We start from the raw sequence: 20,168 nt of genomic DNA on the forward strand, positions 1-20,168 counted from the left end.
ATATTTAATATACTCATGGAGACAGAAACAGAAATAAGGGGCAGTAATCGCTGTTGAGACTTTGAGACATTTTAGTTGCTGAACAATTCAAGGACTGGGAAATTGTACAACCATTCCACAAGTCCATATTTTCATGTACAGCATTTTCTGTCCTTATTCTCAAGATAACCTATTACAAATATACTATCAGAAAAAAAAAGTGAAAAGAACTATTATTCTTCTCTTTCGCATTTTGCATTATTTGCTTCTATATGAATCAATTGCCAAGCTATATACAACACAAGGACTAATTTTCAGTCCCAGTGGTTCCTAGTCAATTGCTAACTCCTAATGTACAAGGCCGAATTTCCTCTCAGAAAATTTAGATGAGGCCCACCAAAGACTATTCCAATACCAATGAAGGAAACTGTGAATGCATATCAACTTTGCATCTTCTATTTGCTTTCCACGCCTTCTGTTGTTGTTGATGCAGATTTGGAGTAGCCAGACACTAAAGCAAAATCATTGAATGAAGGAATTTGCGAATGCAACCATGCGGGTCAAATATGCACTGTTGAGTTGCTGTCCAAGCGTCCTTTTACTGTTGATGCAGACCTGGAGGTGCCAACCACTAAAAATCCATTGGCAACTGCAGGTGCACCTAATACCAACATGAATGGCTAAAAATCAACTACTCTGGACCAAAATAGCAGTCTTGTATCGATAACCGATCAAAAGCATCATAATTTGCCTTCAAACCAACAAACTGGCTTCCAAGCTGTGCACATGGAGCATCTGGCCATCTGCACCCTTCTCTTGTGCGGAAGGGACACAGTGACTCGCAAAAATGGTCCCCCGGTGCTTCCGAGACCAGGCTGTCCTCAATTGCAGAGATTGATACAGAGAAGTCACCATTTTCATCTCCTTGATCCCTAACATCTGTGCCTCTTCGCAATGAACAAGACAGCACTTCAGTTCTATCCTCATGGTTTCCACTCGTCGAAAATTTGATAGTGCATCCTATAGATTCTATCGCCTTTTTAATGGCAGCATTCTCCCTTTGAGCACTTTGAGCTGTGACTAAGGCTGTGTTACTTGCACGTTTCTCCCTCTGCAAGTCTTGTTTCACAGATTCCATTTTCATTTTGATATCTTTTGCTCTCAGTTCGGCGATGTCCTTTGCCTGATCATTCCATGAGAAAATAAACATCAAGGATAGGATATCTGGGGCATATAACTATATAAGCCATTTTTTAACTGAACATCATAGTTTGTCCTTAGGTCTTGTTCCAAAAAAATTCACATCAAACCAAAAACATGATATGATCATATGACCTCACCTATGCTGCAATAAAACGGAAATAGAATAAAATAAAAGGCTATATATACTTACCTTCAATGCTTCTGCATATTTTTTATTCATAGCATGCCACTGGGATTCAAGATCACCACCTTGTGATTCGATGGGGCATGTCCATCTCAAATAAAACTGGGGCCAAAGGGTTGGAGCAAGTGCAGCAGCAGGGGGCAATAGTGCACCATTATGCTTTACTGGGTCATAGAATGGATTGTAGTGTTCATGGAAGCTGCCGCCAGAAGCTCTTAGATCAGCCAAATATGACCACATGCAACGACAAGAGTTCGTGACACCAGATTGCTCTCTTTCCCGCTCACTTTCATTTCAAAATCAGAAATTAGCTATGCAGAATATTATACAATAAACATAAATCAAGAAGTACAGGTGAAAAAAGGAATCAAACACTATTTTATTACCAAGATATATGAACGCGTGGAACAAAAGAACAACATGCTCTGGGGTTTTGGGAACAGAACTCAGTAAGAGTTAAATCTTGTGGGTTACACAATTTCAGAATGGACATGGACATGATAGCTTCTAAACTAGGATATAACACTACTGCTAGTCAAGTTAGCATGAACAATATGCTGCCCTTTTTCTCCTAATCAAGTAAGGAACACAGATATATGCTGCATGTTATCATGGAAAACAGTGAACAACAGAAAAATAATTCAAAATATGAATCATGACTTGTTATAGAGGATTAATACAAATATAACTTTAATTCCAAAGGCTATGTCAGGGACAAAAAGCATAAGCTCAAATCAGAAAACAGCCAAGATGGGAAATATTTACCTGTTGCATAAGAAGTTTCCAAAGCGGCATGATAATACACAATCCATAAAATCAACAAGGAATTTCTGCAAAATGGAATCGGTTTAAAGATTATGAATGTTCATGGAGACTTAATTGCAGCCAACCCTTTAATTGTGGAAGAAAACAAAGACTTACAGAAGAGAACTGAAATGCACATGGGTACAGACGTAGCAATTGAGAGATACAGTCGAGCCACTGAAAATGATATCGTATTACAAGTCAGATCAAAAGAAGTTCACAACTTCACATACTTAAGAAAATAATGGACCTATCCAAAACACGTAAAAAATGCATGAATAACGTAACAGATAGACCAACTCTATAGAAAAGAGGGTGTACCGTGTTCATAACAAAGCATTTCACTAATTCCACTAAAAGGCTGGCACTAATGTTCTTTTCTCAATTGGTAATTGTGTAGAAGATTAGTGTTTGACATGCTGCTAAGTGCTAACTAATGTAGTTTCTAAAACAGAAACCTACTGAAGTGCATGGTTTGATCTGCAATGCCGTACTAAAAGCTGAGAAGCATTCAGCCATGACTGTCGTGGTGTGGCAAACCACAGCCGGGTGGCGGAATGCACCCGCCTAAGCCCAGAGGGTGAGTACTCGGGGGTTAGCTAGGACTAGTTCGATCTCGCTCAGGAACACGATGAACACAGCAGGTTTAGAGTGGTTCGGGCCGCCGGAGCGTAATACCCTACGTCCACTGTGTGTTGTATTGCCCTCCCACGAGAGTGAGAGAGAGTTCGCGAGAGCCTGTGTGTCCGGGGGGCGTGCTCTCCCTTTTATATGTCCAAGGGGAGCACGTACACTGAGCGGGGCCCCGACATGTGGACCCGGCGATGTATTATAAACTACACTTTGGCCTTCAATGCCTCAGATCCGGAGATCTTGTCGTCGGCTTCCGTGCGTAGCTTCTGACCAGGGATGGTCTTGAGTTGTCCTGTCAGAGTAGAGTCTAGCCTCTGCAGCCGCGCGTCGAGGTCATGATGAAGCGCCGAACTACTGACTCAGTCCACTGTAGCAGCGTGCACTGTTGCTCCAGTCAGTAGCTGGTCATCATGACTCGTCGCCCATGCGCACGGCGCTGAGTCTTTAATGCTTGTCTTGGTAACTGACGAGCCGCCTCGTTAACTGGCGATCCACAGTGTGGACTGACAAAAGCTACCCCGTGCTCAGAGGCAGCAGAGCCTGCCTCAACCACTCGCACTTAATGCGGGTGGGTGAGGGAGCTTCGAGCAGAAGGCTTGCGCCCGCGCCCGCGTCTGCGTGACACGTGGCGGCTCCGGACCCCTCCCGATCAGCTAGCTGAGCCGAGAGCTCACGGGGGTCCGGATAGGCACGTGGAGGTCCCGGACCCATCTGCGGGAGTCCGGATGGCACGTGGAGGTCCCGGACCCACCTGCGGGGGTCCGGGTCCGCGGCCACAGGTACTGAGCATTTCCACCTCTAGGACACGTGGTGACACCGGACCCGTCCCCGAGCGGGAAGCGGGTCCGGGACCGTTGGTCTGGTGAGATGGAGTCGGACCCCAGGGGTCCGGCTACTCAGCTCCTTAGGGCGTAGTTACGGATAACTACGCGAGTCTTGGCACAGTAGGAGTGGGTATCCCAGTTGCAGGGTACCGACAGAAACAGAAACCTACTGAAGTGCATGGTTTGATCTGCAATGCCGTACTAAAAGCTGAGAAGCATTCAGCCATGACTAATATGAACAATCCATACAGCAGAAGAGCATATCTTTAAGCCAATAAAGTAAAATAAGTTGTCCTCACTGAATCAGAAGTTCAGAATGACAAATTGGCTATCAACACAACACATAAGAAAATATAAGTTATTCCTTGAGATGCAAGAAGTAAAAGATAATAGGAAAATAGAACTGCATTGGCAAGCTACCTGTAACAATATCGGTGAAGAGTTGTTTGATGTCTGGGATTGAGCTGAAGCATTGGAGGATGGTCCTGATGGCCCTAGAGCGTTCCTGCTTGGTGAACTGCTTAAATTCCCAAGGGAAGGTTGCCTTAATAGCTCATACTGCGATCCCCCATTCTCAGCTACTGTTGGAACTCCCATCCTCTCTGCAAATGGATGACCAAATGCTAACCAATCCTTTTCCACAAGGGCCTAAAGCAGTGTTGAAGTGTGTTATCAGTAATAAGAAAGGAGTAGTGCTGATGCATAATTGAAGCAAAATAAAATAAAATAACGGTAGCAGTTATCAAACAGGAATATTTAAACAATTTCAAGGGAGTATGAGCACTACCAAGCAGGAATATTTAAATAATTTCAAGGCAGATTTATACAGTATGAAATACAAGCATATCAACACAAGCAGCAAAACAGGGAAATAAACCATGGTTTTTGTTCCTTTTCCATTTTGGTGGAAAAACGAAAATAATTGAATCACCTATTTGGATGGAACACTCCAAACCAGACTAAAAGTTACCATAGAAGGATAAATGAGAGAATAGCTATTTTGCCACCACGAGTTTACAGAAATCTATTTACAGTTGGTACCTGGAATCCACTGAAAGTTCGATAATAAGGATCAAGCAATAAACAAGAAAGTGCAACCAACTGGGTTGTACGGTCCCATCCATCACTGCAGAAATAAAGTAGCAAAAAGAAATGAAATCCAATTAGATAATACAAAGACAAAGGAGCAAAGCTATAGAGATCACACAGTATCCTAAGATGACATTCAAAGCTTCATTCATTCAAAAATATACTGAGAGGATCAACAAGGGAAACTGCTGGCGACAGGTGCATCCTAGTTTTAAAAAATGACAATTTTGAATTAAATAAGCTAACAAACTTTGACAGGATGATATGATGAATCACCAGGGTCTTTTAATTCCGGGGCTTATTTTTTAACTTGGCATAAACTTACAGCCAGCTTGCAAAAAGGCAGGCGATTTTTCATACAATAGCCATACAATGTTTGCAAATTTCTTGCTGATCAATAAACCTATTCCCTAGGAATCTCGCCAAAGCCCACACTGATATGGGACTATGGGTTTGCAATAGATACTCAAATGGCACGCGTGCCAGGTCAACACAAGCAAGGAACAAAAAATCATCATGGGAATTTCCTCCAGTTACCAAATTAAATAAATTAATGCAAGTTAGAGATACTGAGGGATTAAAAACCTGCAATGGACAAGAACTGCTGCTGCTTCTTCCGCAATTTGTGCAGCAATCCACGAAGCACCAACCAGAATATTTTGGATATGGTTTAGCCATTCCCCTAATGTTGAAGAAAATGATGTCATGCTATTTAGATTGCCACCACCCCATGTTGATCCACGATTCCTCTGCCAAAAAATAATTAAAAAACTCAGCATGTTGTGTGCGTTCTGTACTTGACGAGCTTACATATAATTCAGCAGAATAGTCGGGCCCTTGATATCTGTTAAGTTCAGTTTCAACTTTTAAGAAAAAGTTCGTTCAGGAAAGATTACAACAGATAAGAAGATGCAGCAGCAGCTAGCTTGACGCTAGGTTACTAGCTTGCAACAGCTGTTCCATAGCATTTCAGAAATATCCGTGTAGAGCTATGGGCATGACACTACATTCCCAAACTAAGTTCTTGTATGCATTACAGGAACAGATAACCTCGAAAGGGCGTACTATATCAGCAAGGCAAACCATCAACTTACCCGATCTCCAACAACAGATACAGCTGAAGGGGTTCCATTTGATGAAATTGAGCCATGAGCATCCACATAGTCCCTAAGGCGAGAAAGGCTATCTCTCATTGTGTGGATATTTTGTATTCCTAGAAAAAGAACCTGGTCCCAGATCCAGTGAATTAAAGAGAATAAATAGTTTCTTCTCTTGACTGTTGATAGAAGAAGAGAGAGAAAAATATGTATAATGCAAAGGTATAGATGCAAACTATATAACTATCACATCTAACATTACCTCAGATCTGGGGTAGTTAGAAGATGACTCTGAACCCCCTCCCTTTGCCCCATTTGCTAAAGCATTTGCTCTTGGTCGGGCATCAATTATGTACAATTTCCTGTTTTAGAGCAGAAGCACTACACCATTTAAGTTGTTCATTATGAATATATCTCCAAAAAGGTCAAAAGAGTATCAGCATAATCAGAAAGTGCATCAAAGAAAAAATGTCTCAAGACTTAGTTGGTATCTGCTCTGATTACTTAACTGATTCCCCTTTGTTAAAGACAAAATTAGGTAAAATGCATACATCCTTCAGCTCAGTATGTGTCTAAGTTCTAGTGCTTAGCGCCATAAAAGAAAGAGGGCAAGAAAGCAAAATTTAAAGGCTCAATATTATCTTCTACAGATTCTTAAAGTCCCTTTTTACACAGAAAAAATGTATCAAGATATCTATAGAGTGAATGAGTTATAGGGGATATAGTCAACTTAACAGGGTACAATATTTTAATGGATGACAGTGGTAAGAGAATAGATATAGCATAACATGCATACTACGATTACCTTGGAGATCCTTTATCACCAGTGGTTCTGCTGCTAAGAGCACATACAAGCTTCTCATCAGCATTGCTGCAGAAAGTGTCCTAACCTTAGACCAATCAAATCAAAGAATAGACATCATATGTTCCAGACAAATTAGATAGATATAAACTCACTTTCTAAAGTTCATCATCAACCCAACCATTGGCTGAGATGACCTCGCCAGAACAGCTCCGGACCCTGTTACGTAAACATGTTCAAATTTTTTTCCTCATGTCTGCCCCAAAATTCCTTTTTAACCATTAATAATACACTTACTCAAAAACAGAGTGATATTAAATAGAGGTTTGGTCAAGAACATGGAAGGATCCCTTTGAAGGTTCTTAAAGAAAATCCATTTAACAAAACACAACTCAGAATTTCTAAATAGGCTTGAACAATATACTAATACCAATCATCCTGTTTTACACAAACCCCTACAAAAATCCAACTTACTTATTTAAGCTCGAAATAAGTTCATCGAGTACCAGGATTTTCATGTTCAAAGTAGCTATTTTGAGAGTTGTTATCTGTTTAAACAAAAAAAGAATCCCAGGATATGATTGAAAGCTACACTACAATGAAAACACTAATAATGGTGACCGTGGTGGTGGCTTGCAAGAAAGTAATACCACCATCAGGCACAGATATATGTCATTGAGTCTATGTCATTCTAGAAATAGAAGGCCTGAAGAACCATGCAGTTTTGAAATATTACATATTGAGATCTTTCCGAATATTTATAAGTATATTTTTCTTAAAGTAAGTATAGATTCGCCTCGAAAAGTAATTTGTAATATTATAGATTTACAATATTAATGGGTTTTAATATATTATGGTGGAAATGAAGGATCCAAGTAACATTTGAAGATCATGTTGATGTTCAATATGTTTTTGTGTCCCAAAGGAATAATAATCAACAATAACATGCAGTATTTCTCAATGGCAAAGACACAGACTTTCCAACAAACATGACACATGAATATGAGAATATCAGCCCTCTACAGGTCTATTGAAGTAGGGACCTTCAGATAACAGAGAGGAAAAGATTTATCCGCAAAGGACAATTCTGAAAAAAGAAACTTGAGTATACGTACCAGCGTCGCACCATGAAATAACAGGCAAGCGTTTGCCTGATCGAAAAGTAGAAGCTTGAAATAAATCTTCATCACTAAAGGACAGTAGACAAATTGTAGTATCGATGACTTATAAATGTGTTTTAAGAGAATAAAACTACCACATGACATTATCAAGGGCATGAAATACCTTATGCTCCTTGGTACAATCAGTTCAGAGGGGTAAGTTGAACACAATGAATAACTAGAATTAACTCTAGTTAGCCTCCACCAATCGTTAGACAAAGAAACTTCCTCAGCTCCCCGTAACTGCGGTAAACTTTTCCTAAAAAGACGGAAGTATTCTCTCAAGAGCCGCCACTTTGGCTCAGAGTCATTCTTAATGGTGGATGGATCACAAGAAAATGCATATAGGTCCCACAAATTAGCAGGTTTAGTGTATCTCCTCAAAGCATCAAACACTTCGTTTTTCTGAAAAGACAAGCATCAAAAGTAAACCACAAAAGATTCAGAATGTGTGGCAAAAATAATATGCTAAAAGAAACTACAATTACATATACGGTCAAATCAAAATACCTGCTTTGTTTTGGGAACAAAAGCGAATACAATGATTCTCATGTCTTTTCCTGAACAAAAGACAAAGATCAGTACAAGATCCTTTAGCAAATGTTGTAAAATATCAATAGTTAACTATCATTAGAAAGAAAAATCTAGATTCACGGACAACAATAGAAACAAATTAATTGCACATATTATAACAAAAGGCACTACATAAACTTTAAAAACGTTGTAAATGCAATGGTAATAAGTAGAAAAACTTGTAGATCTGACAAAAACAATATAGGTAAACTAATTGCAAGCATCATACTTGAAAAGTATTTCAAGAAAAAGTTGAACCTTCTTGCCTCTACCTTTCTAATCCAAATCTTCTGACCAAAAAGGTTTGATGGGAGCAATTACAATATTATCTCGAGAGACAACTTTCCATTTTTCACAAAAATCTCGAATTTATGATGAGGTAGGGTTGCAGTTGGACATATAATTATGCTCAAAGGTGACTCAGTACAGAATAAAACTTACCAATGACTTGAAGAAGTTCACGGGGGTGGCTCTTATCAGAGAGGTGGGGTAGGGGTTGGAGCTTCACATCCTGCAACAGAACTGATTTAGTCAATAATTTGTAAATTTGCATGCATTGTGTTAGCACAACTTATATAACTATAACCCTGGCTGATAATCTGAACATGGGAAGAATAAAGAGGCCATACAAAGATTACTCAGACTTACATCACTTAGCTTCTCAATTGTTGTCAGCGGAATGGTACCCAGCTCTATGACACATTTTTTTGCTTGGCTCTGCAAAACGGTCACATGATTAAACAAGAAAGAGGGGAAGGGGGACAGCATCTCTGGATGCATGATCAGGATGACCAGTTGAAAAGATTAAAAGAAAAAGGAAGATGTGATCAACGAACAGAGCTGTAAGAAAAAAAGCCAGAAGAAAAAGTATCTCTGGAAATCAATGTTGCAGGCAAAGTGATATTGTATCGAAGTGCTGGGGACATCCAAATCGCATAAAACTATTATAATCATCATGGTATGATTGCTTACCACAAAGAGAAGTCGGAAATTTGTCACTGAAAGTGTACCAGCCTCACGGGTGTTTAGTAGAACAACTCCATGGCCCTAAGTAAGGAAAGGTGAGAGAAATCATAGTAAAAATACAGGGAGATTAATCGGCATAAGGTTGAGGTTTATGTCAGGAAATGAACACGCCATCTTTTTTATGAACATGAGGTAAGTCACAGATTTCTTTTAAGGAGAAAAAAGTAACCCGAAAACTCAGTATGATATAGCACGCTATCATGAACATGCAGTTACTTTAAGATGTTCCATATTCTGGGTGTTGAACAGTAGGCAAATATAGCGAGCATGCTGCACATACTATCGCTGTAAAGATGGTATATGACAAGCTTTTGCAACACACCATTGATACTGATTTGAAGTATATACCAGAAAGAAATTCTCAAGGATGGTGTATTCACCAAATAAAATTGTACGTTCACTAAAACCTCATGAAATTGTTTTTGGCACATTTGCTCAAACTGAGCATTTATTTATTGATCTGGTTTTGATAATCAGATTAGTATTTTCGGTGTCATCCCCAAAAAGAAATCCTCGGATGCACTCACACCATACAATTAACTCTGGAGGAGCCTTTAATGCTATATGATAGTTTTCCCGTTTAAAATTAAAGTCTACATTAGGTATGTCGCTCTGTTAACTCCGAGATAATCCTTAGCCCCCTTGACGCTGAGGATGCCAGTGGATGTCTTGAACGATATTTTCTTTTCTTTTGCATTTTTTCTCCCTAAACTAACACATAGTGCAATGCATGTTATACAGATCTATCTATTGTTCCAACTATAATAATCTACGCTACTATAGTAGTAGTGATGATTTTGATGGCGTCTGCAGTTGCACATACGATACATGAATGGCGCACGGATCAAAAATTGCAGACTAATATGATTTCACTTGTGATTAGGGTAGCTTGGCAAGTGGTTCCCGGCGACCACCAATGTGCATCGTCAGGTAACCCGAAGGCAGGGCAACCCGGACAATGAATTGTCGTTACAGAGCACGAATTGGTTCATCAGAGCCTCTGGAATTGTAGACCACCAGGTAGGCGAGGGAAAAAAGCTGCGGTTACCTGGGCGATAACCGCCTCGTCCTCGAGCAGGAAGTCGTCCATGCTCTCCTGGACGGCCTGGCCCAGCCTCCGCGGCCTCGGATCCTGGGAGGCGAGAATCGGCAGCAACCGCATCAGCACGAAATTGAAACCACCAAGCGCGAACCAGCCCTAGCGTCGAGCTCCCGCACGCCCGCGGCCGCCCACGCATGCAGCGGTGCGGCGCGCGGCCGTGGCGTCGGGCCCGTGCCCCCACCCGCACCGAATTGGGAGCCCCAGCCCCGCGCTTCCCCGCGGAACGGGACGCGCAGCGAGGCGCCGCCCAGGCGTTCGCGCGGGCACGCAAGGGCGGGGGAGAGGGGCGGGCAAGTGGTGGCGGGGCGCGCGAGCGAGCGTAGCGGAGCGGAGCAGGGGCAGTGGAAGGGGAGGATCAGCGTACCTCGATTTGGTTCCAGTCGATGGCGTCCCAGCTGCCGGAGCCATCCATCTCCGGCGAGCCGCGGCGGCGGGTTCCGTTCCGTGCCCGCGGCGGCGCGTGGTCGCGGCGACAGAGAGAGAGAGGGAGGGAGGGGAGGAGAGAAGAGCGGTGGGGACGGGGAGAGAGAGAGGGGAAGGCGTTTGGTCCGTCCGCCCGGCCGGTTCGGGTTGGGCTTGGCTTGCTGGGGAGGAGACCCGACCGTGGCCGACGGCGGTAGCGTGACGCGGCCAGGAGTTCGGTTCCACCAATCTTGGGCGTTGCTACAAGTTTTCCTTCTCCTCATTTTTTACCCTTTTCCGTACGAAAAGAAAGCTTCTGTTTGGTTTGACTCGGGCTGCCTCCTCCGTTCTATCTTCTAGCTTTGTGTGTTGTTTACTTTGAAAAACACAGTATTGATACACACGCTCATAATTTGCACGCACATTTAAGTATTTAATAATCCTACAAATACACGTATGCAACTCTGTCACTATGAGCACCTTCAAAAAAACTAAGCCTGCAGATTTTCGAGATTGACGAGCCACCACTGCGCACTGTCGCCTCGCTATCAACGGACACATTCACTTACCTCTAAAAAAATAGCGTCGGTTAAATCTGAAAAAATACAAGCACCGGCATCAAATCAAGGACTCGAGTTCTGGTGGACAGATTCTGCTAGCTCAGTTTTGCATACAAGTTTCTCTCTTTTTCATCAACCGTGAAGTGAGTCATTTATTGATGCTTGATGATGGTCCGAGGATCATATGGTGATGTGATCAGGGGCGTTCTTTGTCGTGGCGGGAGTTTTTAATGCGGCTGAGGCCTTGAGGGTGGTTGACATTCCGAAAGGCATTGCGATGGACATGACGCATGGTACCCTTAGAGAAAATTCGATTCGTGCCACCACAACTCCGTGAAATTGGGTGTCACGTTCAAAATCATGCCACTCAATGGCATGGATTTCAACATGAAATCCAACTTCAAGAAATTGTAGTGGCATGGATCAAAATGACCCTTATTTTTATGATATGAAGCACATCTGGATTGTTCGCATTATCAGTTTATCATCAGTTTGACTCGTGGCAAATCGACTTTGGCCACTAATAGTATAAGTTATTCGATACATGCAACACGGCCGACGTGTCGTGTTTTCGCCATGTCAAGGTGCACAGCGGCGAGGATATATGATGGTGAAGAAAATGTGTGTAAAACAAATTGGAATAAATGAAAACAACAAAATACGAAAAAAAATAGAACGACCACGATGGGACTCGAACCCACAATCTCCCGCTCCGGAGGCGAGCGCCTTATCCATTAGGCCACGCGGTCGCCGATGCACAAGCCAAGAAATAAATTTTGAAATCCCATGATAATTAAAAGCGAGATTAATTGCTAATGGGCTTGGCACTTAGTGATGGGCCTGAGACGAGTTTCCTTTTTTTTCTGAAAGAGGCCTAAACTGCCCGTAGCCTTTCAAAAGACCATTAGACTTTAGCACAAAAGAATATCTAATTATTCCAAAGCTGTGCAGGTTTTCAACCGAAATAGAGCAAACACAAAACCTTTACTTCCCATCCGCAGTGAAATAAGTTTTTTTTTCTCTTTATAAGGAAAGGCCACGCGGCCCCTGCCCCAAATATAGCGTGTTCAGTACAAGTTTTTTAGCAACTAAGGCCAAGGGAACGGGGGCAAACCATCAGCGAGATGAGCCCCAGGTCACGACGCAACACTGAAAGAAACTGGGAGTTCAAAACTTGAGAAAAACAAAAAAGCACTGCCGCCTGCTTTATGTGTTTTTTAGAAGTCCCTCAGTTGACGGCTAACAAGTCGCACAACAAGACAATCTCAAGTTGTTCCACCCTCGAGCTCGAAAAGCTCTAGCCTGGCCAAGAGCCTTCTCCCCGCACTCTGCATGCTTCTCAGCACTGCCACGGGAAGAGCAGCGTGAAAAGTCTTCCTGGCCTGCATTTGGGCATGTCATGTCTTATTCTTCTTCCGAGATACCGAACAAGCTATTGCTGGAGTTACTGTGCATTTGTCTTTGACCAAGTTACCTGCCGCTGATAGAGCAGTGGCAAAAGCCCGGCCCACAGCGGACTGCCAGTAAGGAAGGATTCTCGTTCCTTCTAACAAGCAGCAGCAACACTACTGTGCCATCTAGAGTGTAGGAACAGACACATACACACCAATACAGTACACAAACACACTGACTGACTGACACACGCTGCATCTATCGCCGAACCATGGCAAACCATCTCCTGTAATCACCCCGTTCGCTTGGCTTGTCCATCCGGACCAGCGCTACAGTACCACCGTTGCTACAATACCACTGCATATGGTCAGATTATCGGTACTTGAAACTCTACAGTAACCTTTTGCTACAGAAACGAGCCGCTACAGTATCACCAGTGCTACAGTACTCCTCCCTCACATAAATCAGCACCAGCCAGCCGCTCCAGCCCAGCGAACAGGGTGAATGTAATAGCGACAATGCATCGGTGCCGTAAAATATTGCAACTGTGTAACCGTGAGACGACTTAGCTACTGGTGTGGGCGGCGGCGTGACCTAGGTGGTGTCCGGATGCCGATATAGCTTTTGCTTTTGGGGAGGAGTGCCCGTAGTCATGCCCCAAGAATGTAGGCACATCACCGAACCTCGTTAAAAAATATTGTGCCTCGGTATCGTTCTTGTTTACGTGATCTTGTGATTTGATTTTGCTTTCTTGGATTATCACTTCCGCGTCATTATTCTAACACATGCTCGTGTTGGTTCATGTGCGTGCATCTTGTCTCAGATCCGAGCGCCTAATTTTTGGTGGCCCATGCCGTGGTCCTGCTCGGAGCTATTACCATCTCTGCTTGGCGAGTACTAGCATATATATTAGGCTAGCTGTGTCGTTGGCCGGATCATAGCCTCATAGATGACGAGCTTTCTGTGTGGCCTTGCTGCCGATCGATGGATCGATCCATCATCGCCCCGTATGCATGCAAGCAGCAATGTAATGCCGTGGTGAGATCGATGATACACATGGTCGTTCAGAGATACGATGGTTGAGGGCTGCGAGCGATGAGATGGATATCTTTCCTGCTGAGCTGAACATGCATTGCTGCTAGTCTCGCGCGCGCCGCGACAAGGCAAGATTTATGCCCATCTTTTTCTGCTCGCCATCCTGAATTCCTGATCGAAAACCGCCAAAGCTCTTTTTTTTTTCGGGGCAGATTGACAGCAACTGAAGAAAGGACCTGTATGCTGCAGGCAGTTTCCCCTTCATCCTGCCTGTTTCACTCTCTGCAGGGATCCGAAACCGAGTCCTCCTGTCCTGGAGATGGAGCCTGGAGCCTGGAGCCTGGGGCCAAGGCCTGCGTGACAACTGACAAGGCTAGCTGCAGATGGATGGATGGATGGATGCTTCCAATCTTCAACTTGCCATTGCTTGGGCGTTTCATTCAACCGCCCGGCCGGCCGTCCGTTTCTGGTCTGGTGATAATGTTCATCCGAATCGATGCGCACATCCATTCTACCTGACCACTGGTTTTAATTTCTGGGTATTACATGCATATTAGGTTAGGCATTGCATCCCAATAAGGAGTAAGATTTGATTGGTCGATTGGTTCATTCAATCATGCGTAAAGCTTGGCGCAAACTAATATCGGTCGCCTTCCTTCCGTCCGCAAGGAAGGAAGAAGAACACGGTTGCTGTTACTTGTTGCCAACACCTCACCGGAAGGCAGGGGAGCAAAGGGAAGCGAAAGCGACCATGGTTATTAGTTCAGTTCAGACCAGCACCCAAGCAATACAGTACCTCCTCAGCTCCTCTCTCTGACAGTCTGACGACCCGGGGGGGCATTCCTCCGCCATCCACTGATGCGTTTCCACCTTCTTCTGCTTGTTCTTCTGCCCCTGCAACTGCTGAGTGGTGACGACCCATCTACCTGTAACAATCATTGGGTCGGCGCGGCAGAAATGTGGAGGGACGATGGTGGCAGAGTCGCACAAAGCGTCATCAGATCGAGTAGCTGGCTAGGCTCGGTCGGTTGGCAGCGACCTGTGTGTGCTGCCTGGATCTGTACATGCCCCTCGCGTAAACGCCTCGCTAATCCCTCCCTGATTTCGCCACTGATCCATTGGCCACGCATTAATCTCCCGCCGTCCCGTCTGGCCGCCCTGCCGCCGAATTATCGAGTACTAGTAGTGCTACCTCATGGTGGACGGCCCATCCAAATTAACTCTACTTCCTTACTGTTAGTTGCTGCATCTGGCTGCTGCTGCTGTGCACAAACTACTTCCAATATAATTCAAGTACTCAACTTTTGTTTTAAAAAAAAACTGAACTAGAAATGTGGATGAACTTTTTTCTTTTTGTAATTTTGGATTGGAAATGTAGGTACTGACTGATGGATCTCGATTTCTTTTACACGAAGCAAGCTATTCATTCGTTGATCAAAATCCGGGCAGGTCCTTGTGTACATACTCTACTCTTGTATTTGCATTGCATCCATTCGATCGACTTGGCTCAACACTCATCATGTACCGAGCTAGATCTTGCCCGCACGCGACGTCATCCTCATCAGAAATGCTACTCGCCGTCCGATCCCGGCGGCCAGGCTATGTCCGTGGCTATATAAGGACCCCCTTGTCGCCATGGCAACCACACCTCCTCATCACAACACAGCACAAGCAAGACACACGCACACACTCTCTATCTGAGCCAGGCAGCAATAGCTGCAGCAGCAATGGCGAGACTAGCGCTGGTGCCGGCGGCCATGGCGGCCGCGCTGGTGGTGGTGCTGCTGCTGGCCGCGGCCCCGGCGCCGGCGGCCGCGATCGAGTTCGGCGCGGAGGATCTGGCGTCGGAGGAGGCGCTGTGGGCGCTATACGAGCGGTGGCGCGGCGTGCACGCGGTGGCGCGCGACCTGGGCGACAAGGCCCGGCGCTTCAACGTCTTCAAGGAGAACGCGCGCCTCATCCACGACTTCAACCAGCGGGACGAGCCGTACAAGCTCCGCCTCAACCGCTTCGGCGACATGACCGCCGACGAGTTCCGCCGCCACTACGCCGGCTCCAGGGTCGCGCACCACCGCATGTTCCGCGGCGACCGGGGCGACGCCGCCGGGTCGTCCTTCAGGTACGCCGCCGCGCGCGACCTCCCGGCCTCCGTCGACTGGCGCCAGAAGGGCGCCGTCACCGACGTCAAGGACCAGGGCCAGTGCGGTGCGTTCCTGATCGATCTCCATATACAGTAGCATTCAAGCTGCTGATCGTCCATGAATAATGATCGATGAATCCCAATGCAATCCATGATTTGCATGTGCAGGGAGCTGCTGGGCGTTCTCGACGATCGCCGCCGTGGAGGGCATCAACGCGATCGTGACCAAGAACCTGACGTCACTGTCGGAACAGCAGCTGGTGGACTGCGACACCAAGGCCAACGCCGGCTGCAACGGAGGCCTCATGGACTACGCGTTCCAGTACATCGCCAAGCACGGCGGGGTGGCCGCCGAGGACGCGTACCCGTACCGGGCCCGGCAGGCCGCCTGCAGGAAGGCCGCCGCCGCCCCGGCAGTGAGCATCGACGGGTACGAGGACGTGCCGGCCAACGACGAGGCGGCGCTGCGCAAGGCGGTGGCGCACCAGCCGGTGGCGGTGGCCATCGAGGCCAGCGGTTCGCACTTCCAGTTCTACTCGGAGGGCGTGTTCGCGGGGCGCTGCGGCACGGAGCTGGACCACGGCGTGGCGGCCGTCGGCTACGGGGTCGCCGCCGACGGGACCAAGTACTGGGTGGTCAAGAACTCGTGGGGCCCCGAGTGGGGGGAGAAGGGGTACATCCGAATGGCCCGCGACGTGGCCGCCAAGGAGGGGCTCTGCGGCATCGCCATGGAGGCGTCCTACCCCGTCAAGACCTCGCCAAACCCAGTCAAGCCCCGCGCCGCCGCCGCTGCCGGCGACGAGGACCTCCACGACGAGCTCTGAATTAATTCTGAGTCGTCGTCCGATCGATGATCTGATATGGATCGATCGAGTGGAGTGGAGTGACTGAATAATTAAGCACTACTTAACTTATTACCTACTCTATCTATCTAGTTATTATATACTGATCGATGGAAGACTTGCACACTATGTAACACTACCGTTCGTCCGTGCATGTAGTACGTACGTTCGAGAGGTGATCTACAAGCAAGCAGCTTACATTATCTATCCAGTATATATGATGTAACTCATTATTAAGACTTTATTATTTGAGACATCTATCAACATTGCTATATATCACTACAAAGATGCCCGATCGATGGTTGGCTCTCACTAGAATGATTAGATTAGAGCAGATGTGTTTCTCATCTCAAAGAAGAAGAAAAAATGATTAGATGTGTTCAAAATCCTTGTTGTTGCTTGGAAGAAAGCATCATTCATGCCTTGCTTGTGGTAGAGTGTTTGACTCCTCTCTTACTTGGAGGAAGCAACCGACCGAGGCCTCCCCTGTCTCGCTGGCTCAGAGCAGCACAGCTAGGACGATGACAGGATGGGCCGTGTTGGGCTTAGATGGGCCGTGATTTCAGAAAGAGACGGCCCGCCTAACAATTTCCTCCTCTGCCAAGTCCCCCACCTGCGCTGCCCCTGCTTGCTGAGCGAGCCATCTGGAATCCTCCTCTCGCTCCCCGTCACGTCTTCTCCGGCGATTCCTCCTGCCGGCCGCCCCTGCCCCGCACCCCACCCCACCACTGCCGCCCGCCCCGAACCCCGGAGAAGAATCGAGGCGGCGTCAACCTCTCTACCCTCCCCATCGCCATGGAGGTACTCCGCTCCATCCTCTCTTGCTTCTCCTCCCGCCCCCGCACCCCCGCCCGATCCGTAAGTTTTGCTTCAATCTGGTTCCCTCGTCGTAGCACTGTCCATCCTACTTCCTGGATTGCGTAGCGATCGGCCCGTTTGATTTCATCATGTGGTCAAGAAACGAAACCCTAGGCTCACCCTGGCGATGGGTTTGGGTCTCAGCCTGTGCCTACCCCAACCGCAACCGCAACTAACTTGTCCAGTAGTAGTACTGTAGTAGTTGGAGCAGAATTGCGCCGCTCACAAGTCACTAGTATTGCAACTTGTCCGGCATAGAGTTACACACACTCGCACCTGGTGGATTGGTTGCGCTTGTTATCCCTGATTGCGCGCACGGCAGTAGACTAAGGTTCTCATACTCCCATCATTTTCAGAGTCGAGTCCACTTGTCAGCCGTAGAGTCTGTTCTGTTTGCCCCATTTGTCGTTGCTGTGTCGAGAATGCGCAAGACAGTCAGCAGACTGATCCCGTTCCTCCTCCTGCCGCTCCTGGTGCAGCACGCGCTGTGGTCGAGCGGGGCCAGCGACAAGAACAAGTCCATGGTCGAGCAGCTGCGGAGGTACGGGATCATCCGGTCCAGCAAGGTCGCCGAGGTGATGGAGGCCGTCGACAGGGGTCTGTTCGTGCCGCCAGGCGGCTCGCCCTACTTCGACAGCCCCATGCCGATCGGGTACAACGCCACAATATCGGCGCCGCACATGCACGCGGCCTGCCTGGAGCTCCTGGAGAAGAATCTTCAGCCGGGGATGCGTGCTCTCGATGTTGGATCAGGTAGGTTTTGTAATGTGTCCAATCTAGTTCCGCTATGCACTGCTAATGCTGTTTCTCAAATCTCAAGGCAGTATTCTGTTATCTTCCATGGCTGCTAGTATGTTAAGGCTCTCAGCACTATGGTCGAGACTCACTAATATATTAGAAAAGACGGTCAATTCTAGGTATAGTTTGCCCCCTCAGCTGAGGGTTTTAATAACTTAGCTCCTTATTTCAAGAAATATAGTACTTCACAATGTCACTTGCGTCTGTAAATCGACCTTCTCACTGGTAGTCAGGTCCAGCTAGTTCATGGAATTTGTCTCTCCACAAGTCCTTCACAACTATCACAACTTGCATACTTTAAAGCTGGAAGGTGCAGTTGTGTGCAGCTATCACAACTTGCACACTTTAGCCTATCTTACTGATACATGACATGACCTCTATCCTTCCATTTTACCAAAACCATAAAGATTGTGTTTTAATCCATGTTAATAATATGACATACTGATATATGGATCCAAATATCTTAGTGATGCATGCTGATAAGCCAGTTTCATTCGTGAATGAAATGGCTAATGCCTTGGATTGTATATGTTTGTTGCTAAACTCATTGAGCTTATTTGTTTCTGAGTTTTTTTCAGGCACTGGATACCTAACTGCTTGCTTTGCACTGATGGTTGGACCGGAAGGGCGAGCAGTTGGTGTTGAACATATTCCAGAGCTGGTTGCTACTTCTATTGAAAATATAAAGAAAAGTGCAGCAGCTCCACAGCTAAATGACGGATCTCTTAGTATACACATTGCTGGTAAGTACTGCTTGCTTTGCACTAGCATAGAAAAGTGCATTGGTAAACCTGCCCAAATGTGTGTCTCGACCTAGTTGAGTTACAGTTCAGATGAAAATATCATTTCCACATCATTTCTCCTTTTCGCTTATTAAATGAATGAACCTGCTTCAGCTAAATGAGGTAGTCCTACTAGCAATGATTTTCTTTTTCTTCTTTTGTTGTTTGTCATACCATGGGGGATCTTCTCTGTTTGTGAGGTGCTGTTCCTTGAATGGGCAATTTTGCAGCAGCTGAGTATTCCTGAGTCTGGCACTCTGGCTTCATGTGCATTCAGCATTGTTGGTTGTTCTATATACCATCAAGACCCGATGCACTAAACAGATGTTTATAAATGATGCAGATGGCAGGGAAGGTTGGCCAGAGCTGGCACCCTATGATGCCATCCATGTAGGAGCTGCAGCGCCGCAGATCCCAGAGGCGCTGGTCGAGCAGTTGAAGCCTGGTGGCAGGATGGTGATCCCGGTTGGGACAATGTTCCAGGAGCTCAAGGTGGTGGACAAGAAGTTGGATGGCACAGTCAGCATTAGAGATGAGACGTCTGTGCGCTATGTGCCGCTTACCAGCAAGGAAGCTCAATTGCGCGCAAACTGATTGCGCTTAATGCACCACCTTGCCAGCTCAGGCCTTGGATGATTCGACTGATCGAATCATTATTGTTGTACATAAATTGATCCTACTGTGTCTAGTGCATGCACTTTTGAAATAATGTAAAATGGTATCTCATCATGAAGTGATTGTTACTGTTCAGCTTTTGATCGGTTTATGCTTGCGCAGCTTCTTTCAGAGCCACCGCTATCAGTGAAATTTTTGTAGTGTTGTCAATTTGGTTGCAACTGAGAAGAGATGAATGATGAATCCACGGGTATGGTTACATAAGCAT

General features: G+C 45.9%; 3 protein-coding genes and 1 non-coding gene across 5 annotated transcripts; 2 read left to right on the forward strand and 2 right to left on the reverse strand.

The window, feature by feature from the left end:
- Positions 1 to 51: 51 nt before the first annotated feature.
- On the reverse strand, positions 52 to 11,025 carry LOC120713821 (phosphatidylinositol-3-phosphatase myotubularin-1-like). The gene is made up of 19 exons (XM_039999800.1): positions 10,841 to 11,025; positions 10,423 to 10,506; positions 9,321 to 9,395; positions 8,997 to 9,065; positions 8,790 to 8,859; positions 8,286 to 8,335; positions 7,900 to 8,180; positions 7,731 to 7,804; positions 6,771 to 6,834; positions 6,619 to 6,684; positions 6,076 to 6,175; positions 5,811 to 5,942; positions 5,302 to 5,465; positions 4,669 to 4,753; positions 4,048 to 4,275; positions 2,288 to 2,347; positions 2,132 to 2,196; positions 1,373 to 1,652; positions 52 to 1,162 (listed from the first exon to the last, which is right to left on the reverse strand). Exons 1-19 carry the CDS (start codon positions 10,886 to 10,888, stop codon positions 671 to 673), a joined length of 2,487 nt encoding a protein of 828 aa, XP_039855734.1. The 5' UTR covers positions 10,889 to 11,025; the 3' UTR covers positions 52 to 670.
- A 1,089-nt stretch (positions 11,026 to 12,114) lies between these two features.
- On the reverse strand, positions 12,115 to 12,187 carry TRNAR-CCG. The gene has a single exon. It is a non-coding gene; the product is annotated as a tRNA-Arg (tRNA).
- Positions 12,188 to 15,500: 3,313 nt separating this feature from the next.
- Positions 15,501 to 17,126, forward strand: LOC120713823 (vignain-like). Its single transcript, XM_039999802.1, has 2 exons — positions 15,501 to 16,070; positions 16,174 to 17,126. The coding sequence occupies exons 1-2, from the start codon at positions 15,593 to 15,595 to the stop codon at positions 16,827 to 16,829; spliced, it is 1,134 nt and encodes a 377-aa protein (XP_039855736.1). The 5' UTR covers positions 15,501 to 15,592; the 3' UTR covers positions 16,830 to 17,126.
- A 343-nt stretch (positions 17,127 to 17,469) lies between these two features.
- LOC120713825 (protein-L-isoaspartate O-methyltransferase 1-like) lies at positions 17,470 to 20,051 on the forward strand. Of its 2 annotated transcripts, none has more exons than XM_039999804.1 (4): positions 17,470 to 17,648; positions 18,185 to 18,458; positions 19,082 to 19,246; positions 19,629 to 20,051. In XM_039999804.1, exons 1-4 carry the CDS (start codon positions 17,643 to 17,645, stop codon positions 19,877 to 19,879), a joined length of 696 nt encoding a protein of 231 aa, XP_039855738.1. In that variant the 5' UTR covers positions 17,470 to 17,642; the 3' UTR covers positions 19,880 to 20,051. The 2 variants fall into 2 exon arrangements, with proteins under 2 accessions (XP_039855738.1, XP_039855737.1); XM_039999803.1 differs by lacking the exon at positions 17,470 to 17,648 and adding an exon at positions 17,682 to 17,705.
- The last annotated feature ends 117 nt before the right edge of the window (positions 20,052 to 20,168 follow it).

The sequence above is a fragment of the Panicum virgatum genome, chromosome 6K (assembly GCF_016808335.1).
Source record: "Panicum virgatum strain AP13 chromosome 6K, P.virgatum_v5, whole genome shotgun sequence".
Lineage (NCBI taxonomy): Eukaryota > Viridiplantae > Streptophyta > Magnoliopsida > Poales > Poaceae > Panicum > Panicum virgatum.

Bases quoted from the DNA above. Each gene is read 5' to 3' on its own strand.
- LOC120713823 (XM_039999802.1), top strand. From the start codon at position 15,593: ATGGCGAGACTAGCGCTGGTGCCGGCGGCCATGGCGGCCGCGCTGGTG. The intron at 16,071-16,173 runs GTGCGTTCCTGA...TTGCATGTGCAG, and splicing joins CAAGGACCAGGGCCAGTGCG to GGAGCTGCTGGGCGTTCTCG.
- LOC120713821 (XM_039999800.1), bottom strand. From the start codon at position 10,888: ATGGATGGCTCCGGCAGCTGGGACGCCATCGACTGGAACCAAATCGAG. The intron at 8,336-8,789 runs GTAAGTTTTATT...TCTTTTGTTCAG, and splicing joins TGAACTTCTTCAAGTCATTG to GAAAAGACATGAGAATCATT. The intron at 6,685-6,770 runs GTGAGTTTATAT...CACTTTCTGCAG, and splicing joins TTGATGATGAACTTTAGAAA to CAATGCTGATGAGAAGCTTG.
- LOC120713825 (XM_039999804.1), top strand. The intron at 18,459-19,081 runs GTAGGTTTTGTA...AGTTTTTTTCAG, and splicing joins TGCTCTCGATGTTGGATCAG to GCACTGGATACCTAACTGCT. The intron at 19,247-19,628 runs GTAAGTACTGCT...TAAATGATGCAG, and splicing joins TCTTAGTATACACATTGCTG to ATGGCAGGGAAGGTTGGCCA.